Source organism: Embiotoca jacksoni, unplaced genomic scaffold (genome assembly GCF_022577435.1).
Source record: "Embiotoca jacksoni isolate LCO1_2020_lvr unplaced genomic scaffold, fEmbJac1.0.p SCAF_10, whole genome shotgun sequence".
Taxonomy (NCBI): domain Eukaryota; kingdom Metazoa; phylum Chordata; class Actinopteri; family Embiotocidae; genus Embiotoca; species Embiotoca jacksoni.
Genome location: NW_027185230.1, coordinates 212562 through 224890, shown reverse-complemented (window position 1 = coordinate 224890; position 12329 = coordinate 212562). Strand labels below are relative to the sequence as shown.

Genomic DNA, 12329 nt, shown 5'->3' with positions numbered 1-12329 from the left:
AGCAAAGTATTGGAGGCAGGGCAGACAGTCACACTGAGCCAGATTTGGGCTGCTATACAAGAACAACCCACATCAGCTTTCCTGCTAAAAAATTCCTTCTGAAGGAGCCACCAAAGAAACGTTCACCAGGGAAAAGCGCCCTGCGACTGTACATTTTCAATCTAAAAAGCTGTGATATGCAAAACAATATTTTTACAGTGAAACACAAAATTACTATTTAGGAGGTTCAAAAAAGAAATGGAATGTCTAAGTGTTCTTCCTTTTTTTATGTTGTTAAACTTGCGTGAAAAGAAAAAAAAAAAACATGTTACTTTGTCTCTCAATACTTAATGATTTCTACTACTTTAAAACCTAGACACAGATTTATATTTAACTTTTTTTTTTCGTTCTTTCGAGGACTTATTTTGGGTAAATAAAATAAATACAAGATGTCTCCATTTAGTACATTACATATTTGTAAACAATAATGCATATATATATACCAGTTTAAAAAAGATAACCATAATTAAAGCTTATTTATTTTGAAAAAACTTTAAAAATCATTTCCCCAATGCTTTATCCTTAAAGGGAACTCCTGCTGTTTCCAGCCCAACATCAAGGAGCATCCACAGTGTCTTAGTGCACATGACACAATGATTTGAACAGAGATGTCCACTTGAATTAATCAGTCATGCAAACCCTCAGAATTTGGGGTTAATGTGGTATTAATTATGCAAATCCTGTTTAGTAGTCAGTGTGCTAATTCTATAATCCCAAATATACGTATATGCGTCACCATTTCTGAAGATACTTAATCTGTCCCATTTCTAAATAACTTGAGTGAGTGACAGTTGACATCATGAAGAGTGACCACAAGCTGTCTTGTTTGTTTTTGTGTTTGTGTGTATGTGCGTTTCAGGAGAAGATGATCGATCTGGAGAGTGATCTGGAGGAGCTGCATGACAGCGAGCAGAGATGGGCCGCCAAGCACAAGAGAGCAATCGAACAGGTAAACACGCTGGAAGCAGGAAACAGTTCAGCTAAAAATTGTTCCGACAAATTTGATCTTTTTGGGTATTGATACAGTTTAATGTTTGCTGTCAGACTGAGCAGCTGCAGCTGAAGCTGATTCAGGAGAAAGATCTGAACGACCAGCTGGAAAGTGAGAGGGATGCCAAGGACAGACAGGTAACGTGTGTGTGTGTGTGTGTGTGTGTGTGTGTGTGTGTGTGTGTGTGTGTGTGTGTGTGTGTGTGTGTGTGTGTGTGTGTGTGTGTGTGTGTGTGTGTGTGTGTGTGTGTTTGTGTGTGTGTGTGTGTGTATTGAGCAGAATATTTCACATGAAACTTGTCAGTGCTCTCTGCGGTACAAACCGGGAGACACTGTTTTTAAATTAAATCAGACTGGATTCAGGAAGTACTCAGACCTCTTTACTTTTTGTGCTGTAGATTTCATTTAAAATTAATGCAATTGGTATCAATCCACTCCCATCAATCCTCTCTCGATAACCTATAAAGACAGTAAAAATGAATTTGTAGAAGTTTTTCAAATTTATTTAAATCAAAAACTGAATTCTTTCATTTATAAAAGTATTCAGAGCCTTAACTCTGTACTTTGTAGGAGCCCCTCAGTTACAGTTTCACATCTTTTTCGCTAAACCTCTAATAGCTTTGGACACCTAGATTTGGGCCCTTCATCCCATTCTTCCTAACAGACCCTCTCTAGCTCCGTCAGATTGGATGGGAAGTGTCTGTGAACTTCCATCTTCAGCTCTCTTCACAGATGTTCTGTGGTTTACCCTATGGGCTTTTGACCTGTCACCCCAGTTCAAGGTGAACTCTCTGCAGCAGGTTTTCTGCAATGATTCTCTCTATATTTGGCAGCATTCATCCTTCCCTTAGTTCTGATGAGTCTCTCTGTCACTGCTTCTGGGAAGTACCCCCATAGCATAATGTGACCACCACCGTGCTTTATTGAAGGGATGGTATTAACACGTGATAAGCAGTATCTACTATTCACCAGACATAGTGCTTAGAGTTCTGCCAAAATGTTTTTTGACTCATTAACCCAGAGAATCTGGCATCTTTGAATCAGAGCAGCTTCGGTCCGGCTGCTCTATCATGAAGGGCAGCAGGTTCCTCCATCTCTGACTGACCACTCGCTCAGTTCTTCTTCACCTGTCTGCCCAAGGCCCTTCTGGCCTGGTTACTGAGTTATTCTTGATGTCCATTTCAATGAAGAGTCCTGGTGGTTACAAACTTCTACCATTTACAGTTATTGAGGCGACTGTACACAATTGTATCACAGTTTTACTTTATGGGGCCTCATATACACACATCTGAGCCTTTCTAACAATTTGCCACAGACAAAATACAGTGAAGTTATAGACCAGAAAAGCCTAATTTGGTCCTACGGGCCAAGTTTCTTTCATTTGATCCACCAAGGCATTTGACAAGCTTGAGCGCATCCTCCTTACACCTTAAGTGCTGTAAAATCCTAACATATTGATTACGAACCATACATTTTGTGCTGCAGTACATAATATGAGTTTCACGGCAACGTACCTCAGAGGGCTGTAAAGTTTCCATACATCTTATCTACAAAGAATAACAGTATTCTCTTTCTCTCCTGGTGCTGTAGTGTGTCTTGCGTCACTGACTTTGGGCTAACAGGACTGACAGATATCGAGGCAGTGGTGCACTGACGAGAGAAAATTTGGAAAAAAATTTGCAAATCAACTGTTTTTGATAAAAACAATTCTTCAAAATAATACAGTTACTATTTTGCATACATAAGAGTAGTGTTTTAATTATTCTGAAATGTTATCTCTGATTTACAAGGTTAGTTTTGCAAAATATTTTACATTTTAATTAAATGTAATTTTACATAACAAAACATACAGATTAATTTTAGCTCTTCATTGGAAAGACTTTGGGCACCTCTGTTTCAGACACATCTCAATTTTTATTAAAACAAATTACACCCAACCACAGTTTGAAATATTTCATGAATAAGCAAAATAGATAAGAGTGTAGTAATGTGAAAACAGTAGTGACAAATCACTTAATGAATATTGATATAAACATGGCATTACATTAATAGCATTGTTTCAAATCTGTACATGTAATGATTGGTTAAGTGCTTTTCATCTCTAAACAATTTCTTTCTATGCATGTAGTTGCGAGAGGTGCGCCTGGAGGTGGAGGAGCTCCAGAGCTCCAGAGTTCAGGAGGACGTCATCTCCAGGGCAGAGAGCAGACTCAAGGAGCTGGAGAACACTCTGAGGACCGAGGAGAGGTCAGTCAGAAAACAAAGAACCTCTCAGCACGGGCAGCGGACAATGAATGTGCCATGTCTGTCCGTATGATGAGGTCCTCGGTCCGTATACTTTCACTCCGGTCATTTGGCTCCTTCGGTCCTTGTCGATGAAAAATAGACACACCGTTGACTGACATTCCAGTTTTTATTCTACTCTGATGAGCACATAAAAAAAATACTTGTTAATGAGCACTGATAATACAGACTGCAACCGGACCTCACATGTCATAAAGACAAACAAACGTGTACCATATTATTAGGTATGCCAGTATCAAGATCGGCAGGACATATTTGGAAATTATTTGGAAAGAGATCAGGTGAATGAAATGCAATAGAGGTCCTGCCAGCTGGCAATCGAACCGGTGACTCGCTGTCTAGGGCATTTGGGACCGATGTGATTCCCATTTTCAGTAATATGATCATCTCTGTGAGCTTGACAGCAATGATGGGCCTAAGTTAAATTCCACCACAAACTGGGAAATTAATCTCTTGAACTGTAATAATATATCAAACAAATTCTGCCACTTGCTACTGCATATTTTGAACTGAATTGTCCCTTTAATTTTGATTTCAGAGTAGATTTGTTAGGTTTATGCTCAAGGTAACATTAAACTTTACACGGTCATTTGTTGTTGAGTAAAAAAAAAAACAGTTCAGCAGACTTTGCAAGTAAACAATTTGAACAGTTTGACTTGTTCTCAACACTTAAATATTCTGATGGTGATGCTGCAGTTGGTTGATCTTTCATTCACTTTCTAAAGAGGGAAAAAACTAAACTGAACGAAAAGCTCATCACACCTCTCTTTTCACAGCATGTGCACATGAACAGATGGTTACTAAATATAAATGATGTGATAATAGCCCATAAAGCAATGTTTAGAAGCGATGCACGATATGTAATAATAGCCCATATACAGTGCATCCAGAAAGTATTCACAGCGCTTCACTTTTTCCACATTTTGTTATATTACAGCCTTATTCCAAAATGGATTAAATTCATTTTTTTTCCCTCAAAATTCTACACGCAATATCCCATAATGGCAAAGTGAAAATAGTTTCTTTAAAATTTTTGCAAATCTATTAAAAATAAAGAACGAAAATATAACACATACATAAGTATTCACAGCCTTTGCTCAATACTTTGTTGAAGCACCTTTGGCAGAAATTACAGCCTCAAGTCTTTTTGAGTATGATGCTATAAGCTTGGCACCTATTCTTGGGCAGTTTCTCCCATTCTTCTTTGCAGGACCTCTCAAGCTCCATCAGGTTGGATGGGGAGCGTCGGTGCACAGCCATTTTCAGATCTCTCCAGAGATGTTCAATCGGGTTCAAGTCTGGGCTCTGCCTGGGCCTCTCAAAGACATTCACAGAGTTGTCCCGAAGCCATTCCTTTGTTATCTTGGCTGTGTGCTTCGGGTCGTTGTCCTGTTGAACCTTCGTCCCAGTCTGAGGTCCAGAGCGCTCTGGAGAAGGTTTTCATCAAGGATGTCTCTGTACATTGCTGCATTCATCTTTCCCTCCATCCTGACTAGTCTCCCAGTTCCTGCTGCTGAAAAACATCCCCACAGCATGATGCTGCCACCACCATGCTTCACCATAGAGATGGTATTGGCCAGGTGATGAGCGGTGCCTGGTTTCCTCCAAACATGACACTTGGCATTCAAGCCAAAGAGTTCAATCTTTGTTTCATCAGACCAGAAAATTTAGTTTCTCATGGTCTGAGAGTCCTTCAGGTGCCTTTTGGCAAACTACAGGCGGGCTGTCATGTGCCTTTTACTGAAGAGTGACTTCCATCTGGCCACTCTACCATACAGGCCTGCTTGGTGGAGTGCTGCAGAGATGGTTGTCCTTCTGGAAGGTTCCCCTCTCTTCACAGAGCAACGTTGGAGCTCTGTCAGAGTGACCATCAGGTTCTTGGTCACCTGATCACCCCGATCGCTCAGTTTGGCCGGGCGGCCAACTCCAGGAAGAGTCCTGGTGGTTCCAAACTTCTTCCATTTACAGATGATGGAGGCCACTGTGCTCATTGGGACCTTCAATGCTGCAGACATTTTCAAAAACATTTATTTCTCATTGTCATTATGGGGTATTGTGTGTAGAATTTTGAGGGAAAAAATTAATTTAATCCATTTTGGAATAAGGCTGTAATATAACAAAATGTGGAAAAAGTGAAGCGCTGTGAATACTTTCCGGATGCACTGTAGTACATCACTTATAAACATTGCTTTCTTAATAGTCTGCAGTCCGGTATTCTTGATATTGTTGTTGATCATTTTCTGATTTTGGATTGTTGGATAATATAGCTGTTTCCAAACAGCCATTAATTTCTGTTCAAGCAAGTTTAAAAAGTTTGAAAATGAATTTTGACTGTTTTGAAAACAATGAAAAAACACCCTCAAAAATTTGCAGAACAGTTCGCTTTGATATGAACTATATTTTACCACGGTATTGGTTTTGCTTATACTTACAGCTAGTGTATGATTAGACTGGCATGGCCTTTTAAAGTGTGTGTTTGGCTGATGTGTGTGTTTTGTGCAGGAACAAAGCGACTCTGACCAACACCATCAGTAAACTGGAGAGGAGGATCAACGAGCTGAGTGATCAGATGGAGGAAGAGCACCGGATAGCAACGGAGCAGAAAGACCTGGTAACATACGCGCGCACACACATACACACACACACAAAGTGTTACACATACAATTTCTCTCCACATGAGGGCAGTAGAACACTGTTCTGGAGGCAAGAGGCAACCCACAAACCTCCTATACATTCAGTCAAATCCAGCCACTGGTCTCAGTTAAATATATAATTTCATGATGAAATCGTCATCAGAACCAAACTTCAACTAAAAGTTTGTGTATTTGGAGACTATGTTGTGTTTTTTTTTAGTGTTAAGATACGAGAGGATGTACTCTTTTTGAACAGTGGAGTATTCGCATCTACATCACAAATCAGTTCATAATTTGTGATCAATTGGAATGGATCAAATGAAAAGTGAAAGTGAAGGTGTTTTTATGTTTTTACTGCTCACACTAACCAGAGCTCTCTGATTGGTTCTCCAGATGAGCCAGAGGATCCGTTCTCTAAAGCGGCAAGTAAATGAGGCAGAGGAGGAGGCAAGCAGAAAGGAGGCGCAGTACCGGCACACCCAAAGAGAGCTGACTGAGGAGAGGGAGACGACCAGCCGACTGCAGAGACAGCTGCTCGACCAGCACCTGCAGAACAAGTACAAACTCCACACACACACACACACACACACACACACACACACACACACACACACACACACACACACACACACACACACACACACATACAGAGACAGACAGGTTGAGGATAATACAATCTTCTCTGGTAGGCCTGAATATGCCTGTTTGATATTAAGCAGCAAGTCCCTTTAACTGTTCACATACAGTAAAATATCAGTTATTATTATTTCTCGTATTTATCTTTATCTATGGCTGCTATGGTTACCAGAGGTCAGTTCAGCAACATACAGTAATTTCTCACTTTCCTCTTGTGGTATCAATGCAAAAAAAAAAAAAAAAAAAAATACATCTCTTGCCCTCTTATTCACATACCATGCCATAATTTGGGGGGTAAACAAATAAAGCATCATCTCTGTCTCTAACAGGCGTAAGGAGAACCTGTCGATCCGTCAGACTCTGGATAACCTGAGGTTGGACCTGAGCGTTGACGAGGAAGACGACGATCAGCTGCAACAGAAACAAACAAACAACGTCACCAAAGTCTAAAACTCAACTCTACATTCTGTCACAACAAAAAAATGAATATACATTCATGAAAAAGAAGCTTTTTACATTAAAACACATCCCCAACTCTAACCCTAGCTGAAAAATATGCCGATTGTTGTTTTGTTGGTATCGTCATAAAGAAAAAAACTAAATCCTATTTGTGCCCACCAGGACCCTTTTTTTCTCCTGCGGTATTGGCTGAAATGTTTTTGAACTATTTATTTTACGTTGGCTACAATCTCCAATTAATTTCTGAAGAAATTTACAAACAAAAGTCATAAAACATGGTGCCAAGCATTGAAACAAAGAGAATCTCATTATGTATTTATTACTGAAATCCCTACTGTCCTTACTGTATTTTTTTTTTCATGTACACAGTTTGTTTATACTACTGTGCCCTGACTAAACCTCTCACGATTGGTCTTTAAATTACCTGGGAGTGTACCAGTTGTATTCCATTTTTATTATATTTTTCTGTAAAAAATATTGTCTAGTAGGACTTCTTGTAGCTCACATACGCTTCACCCTCTGCTGGTGATTTCAAGGAACTACAACCATAACCACCGCAAAAGGAAGCTCCTGGTGGACAAAGCCTCTTTGTTCGCCTTGAAATATACAAAAGAATCACGATCCGCTTCTTTGCCACAGAAAGAAAATGCACAGGAGTTTGATGGGGAGATATTTTTACACATCAAAGAAAATCTGTGGCAGTAATGATATGGTTTTAACTAAGGTGCCTTAAGGTGCCTTGTACTTTTTAATGTCTTCCACTAGATTGCTGAATTCTGTTAGAGTAAGCTTTTAACAGTTAGAAGTACATTTTGGAGTGTGAATTTTATATATCATCCAGCTGCTCTAAAGTTTTGTGGCCTTCGAGTCCTCAGTTTGGTGAGGATGGGGATGTTAGGTTAGGTTAGGTTAGGTTAGGTAGTTACTTTATTAATCCCCAAGGGGAAATTTTTTCGCTACAGCAGCATACAGATTTATTTTTCAGTTCTCAAACAACAGTGTTCAACCGACTTCTCCAATGGCTCTTTGCTGACCGTTCTTTAATAATGAGGGATTTTCTGTGCTGAAATCACATTTATATGCAGTATTTGGTTGTTGATATATTACAGGGTAAGAAACATAACAAGGTAAAACTGCACGGAATGGTGGGAAGTTATTGTAGCAGTTTTTGATTTACACAATTAAGAGATTATTTATACTGAATGTTTTTTCTAAGTTTATGTTGTTTTTGTGATTTGAAAATGATTGCGTTTGCTGTATTTTCACTTGCTTGTGGGGCAAGCTTTTAAATTTAGAGAATGACATGTTGGATGATTTTAGAGTTTAGTTTCTTTGTGGGATTTCTATTAACAAAGACGACAAAAAAAGATAGAATCAAAAAAAGGAGGAAAATCTCTGTTTACACTTTGTGTTATCCAAATTCAATCAAACCACAGGACCGACTGAGGACACGTTACACACATTTAGGATACACAGTACGTGTTTTCTCAAAATACGCATGATACTAAGGGAAGTGTGTTGCATACACACAAAGTTTGTCAGTGATATCCTGTAATTATGAATTATAATTACAAGAAATGATCTTGAGGAATTCAGAAAATCCTTACCTGAAAATCATCGGGTGTTTTAGAATTCTGCAGTGTCACAGCAGTTCAGTCATGGTTGGCAGTATATCCAACGGTGCACAGCAAAAAAAAACTGTTAGTAACTACATCTGTTTTTAATTTGTACACATCCACAGGTAAAAATACAGGGCTCATGTTGCAGCCCATAGTGCAACTCACTCTATCCTTGTAATAATGAGAAACGGTTAACGTTTTTAACGTTGCCATACATACAGTGAGATGCAGGGTTCTTTCCTGTTTGCGCACATTTTTGAAAAATAAGTACACTAAATTAGCTATTAACAGCTTAATTTGCTCTGTACCATTGGATGAGCTGTCACTGAAATTCTTCCTGAATACTGAAGAATGCTAAAAACCAGAAGATTCTCAGGCAAGTTCTGAAATGTTCCACTTCCTGCCTCATTATTCTTGTACATTTTCAATAGCAAGTCATAATTATGAGACAATGCATTTACACAAAAAATTGGAGACTTTGTGGTTGTGGACATATGCTTTGTGATTCTTTGTACCAACTGTTTAATATTCTGCATGCTCTTATTGAGGAGGACATACTGTAGTTTTATTTTTTGGTTGTTTTTTCAAAAGTAAATCCAGCACACAGACAGAAACAAACAGAACTGGGACATCTAGTTCAAATCATGAGTAGAAAATTAGGTTCATTTGCTTGTTCTATTATTGAATATTGGTAATATCCAAAAAGTTCATCAGTGCTTAAATTTGAAGGAACCTCAATTCCTCCTGATTGAGTAAACTGAACTGTTCTGTTCTGCATGTTGGTTGCTTGCTTGAAGGATGATGGTTCGAAACACGTGAAGCTAATATACACATGCAGTTTGAATTCTTTATGTTTACATTTGTTTTGTTTTGTTGTTTTTTGGAGATAGGAGTGCAAATCATGTGGTCTCTTAGTGAAAGGGTGTTGTAGCTCAGCTATAATTACTACACCACATCGCGGTTTTTTGGGGGGGGGTTATCTTTTCTCGTAAAAAAAAATAAAAAAATAAAAATATTAACACAAATGTAAAAAGAACTAAAATTAGTTATGAGTTATTTTTGTAACTATACTTCACATTCCCACTGATTTTGCTGTTCTCGGGTATTTATTTTTATTTTTCACATTTTCTCTTTTGGTAAGAAGTTTCTTAGGACAACATACAAATAAATTCTTCCACACTGTCAATTTGAGGTAACGCGTCTCTTTTTATGATGATAAATTTACTTTTACGAGCATCAATAGTTTGAAACAGCTGCTAATGGTCAACTATTTTGCCTACATGGGTTTCATATTGTATTTTTCTCCTCCAAATATGAATTAAAGAGCTTTGGAATTTCATAGAATTGGCATCTTGATGAAAACATTTTTAGAGAAAATAATCGTTACATCAGGCAATACTTTACAGAGTGTATAAGTTGGATATCATCAGCATACAAATTATACAAATCAAGGATGTCTATAGAGGCAAAATAAAATAGGTCACAAGTCTTGAGGAATTAAATAACTTGTGACTTGATGGGAAAAAAATAGGAAGAAAACTACCTATGTGCTTGTATTCAAGGGGGACTATGTATCTGGTTAATGTGGTGGTTTTATGCTTAAAAGTGACTGAAACAGATTTTTCTTTTCATCTAAAAGAAACATCAAGATTAAGCCATACTGAGCTGAGATGTTGAATTACACTTCAAGTAAATTATTTTTAACTGAACTGGATCATTGCACCCATATTTCTCCTGCCAACCAGTGTAAAAAACAAGCTCAGCAGATAGGGGATTTACAGTTTTTGATCCTGAAAGGAGCACCATGATACTTTTGAACATGGCATCCACAATAAAGCCTAAAAAAACCCCGTCCTTAATAGTTAAATCAATGAGCTTAGTGTGATTTACAGAGTGTATGAGTGGTGAGGTATAACAACAACAAACACAAATGATTCCAAAGTTCTTATAGTACTAAGTCATCTTTAATCAGCTGTCAGATCTCACAACGCCTGTATGGCTTTACTACAAAGTCAATCAATCATCATCTATAACAAATGCTTCAGCTAGATAAAATGTAAACAACTGACTCTACAAGATACTCATCAAAACATACATGTTCAGTTCCAATTTATAACACTTTCAAAACCAAAACGCTTTTCTTTAATGTTTTACAACTGTTACATAAACCAAATACTTCAGCATGTGTCAAAAGCAACAGAAGTATTAATCATACTTCATGAAATGTGTCAAAAGAAGCTGAATCAACAGAAATTGTAAATGTTTTTTTTTCCAAATGATTTTTTATTAGTTTGATTCCGTGTTCAGAAGGTGCCAGATGGGTGTGGTTATACCCCCTTAAAATTAGTGTTATGGTCAGAGTCGTTACCATGGTGGGGCAGTCCTGTTCTGTGACGAGGAGCAGCAAGGTGTCCTGTCATGAATGCACCATTGAGACACCTTTTTTTAAAATAAAATATTTCTTATCCCCCCCCATTTTTTTAAAAAGCTAACACATTTTTACAGTTACTTAACAATGGCTACAATTAAGGCCTACTCGCATTATCACAGAGAGTGCAGGTTGCAGGCCCACCCAATCACAATTAAATGGACAGAAGATGAGTAATTATTTTTTGTTGTTGTTAGTTTCTAGTTTCCAGACTTGTAATAACAAATTATCTGGTATTGAGACCAAACAATAAGAAGACAACAGACTGCATTAGAGAAATAGCAGCAAGCTAAACACAGCTTCCAGGCTTGTTACAAAAACACAAACATTCACTGAAATGTAGCAATCTACATTTGCACTGTAGCTAATGTGGCACCACCCAGGGTTTTAAATAAGGTGCAGACCCAGTTAGCCACAAAGGTAGCTGTTTTGTTGCATACTTTGCTGGCTTCAAATAAAAGTTCTTATAATTCCTGAAGGTCCTCTACAGTGCTGTTTTTTTAATATCTGAAAAAATAATACAGAATCAAGCCAATGGTGTATAGTAACAAGTAATTGCTACTTTGGTGAAGTTAAATATTCATAATTAATTTTTACTTCATTTGGAGAATAATGATTCCCCCACCCCCAATTTACATTACTCTAATTAAACAGATAACTATTGCTTGATTTATTTATTTTTGAAACAATGACTAGATCCACAACTTCAGCCCAGATTCCTCACTATGCCTAACACGTTTCAATATCATATGTTAAATTAGCAACTCACAAGTCCTTAAAGATTTCTTTTTTTGGTCTTGGGTTAAAAAATTATAATTTTGTTCCTACTGAACCCCTATATTGTATGCAAAAGAGCCCTATCTATTTATCCAAAATTTAAAACAAAAAGAAGGAAAGGTTTGAGAGTAGAGTTGAGACTTTATGAGAATCTCTTCAGAACAGAAACACACCTCAGACAGACACATCAGACTCTTGGAGAGGGTTCACAGTCAAAGAGACAGTTTGTGACTGCTGATAAAAAAGAGCACAGCCACCATCTGCATCAAGTCAAAGCTGACACTTCTAGAAAGAAAAAAAAAACACAGGATAAAATGATTTATTTGTAGCTCTGGCATTAGAAACACAGAACGCATCACAGGTCATTCCATTCTCTTGTTGTCAAACATGCTGACAGTGCAACAAGCACACACAGGGAAAACTGAATAAACCAGTACAAATTGC

General features: G+C 37.8%; 1 protein-coding gene across 2 annotated transcripts in view; it reads left to right on the top strand.

Annotated features, from left to right (window-relative positions):
* LOC138205035 (myosin heavy chain, embryonic smooth muscle isoform) overlaps positions 1-9866 on the top strand; it is a 67063-nt gene extending 57197 nt beyond the window's left edge. For both annotated transcript variants that reach the window (XM_069160686.1, XM_069160677.1), the window contains 6 exons: positions 899-988; positions 1084-1167; positions 3158-3276; positions 5836-5944; positions 6360-6523; positions 6932-9866. In XM_069160686.1, coding sequence (XP_069016787.1) covers positions 899-988; positions 1084-1167; positions 3158-3276; positions 5836-5944; positions 6360-6523; positions 6932-7052 — 687 coding nt within the window. In that variant the 3' untranslated portion in view covers positions 7053-9866. The remainder of the gene's footprint in view (positions 1-898; positions 989-1083; positions 1168-3157; positions 3277-5835; positions 5945-6359; positions 6524-6931) is intronic.
* Positions 9867-12329: the final 2463 nt, after the last annotated feature.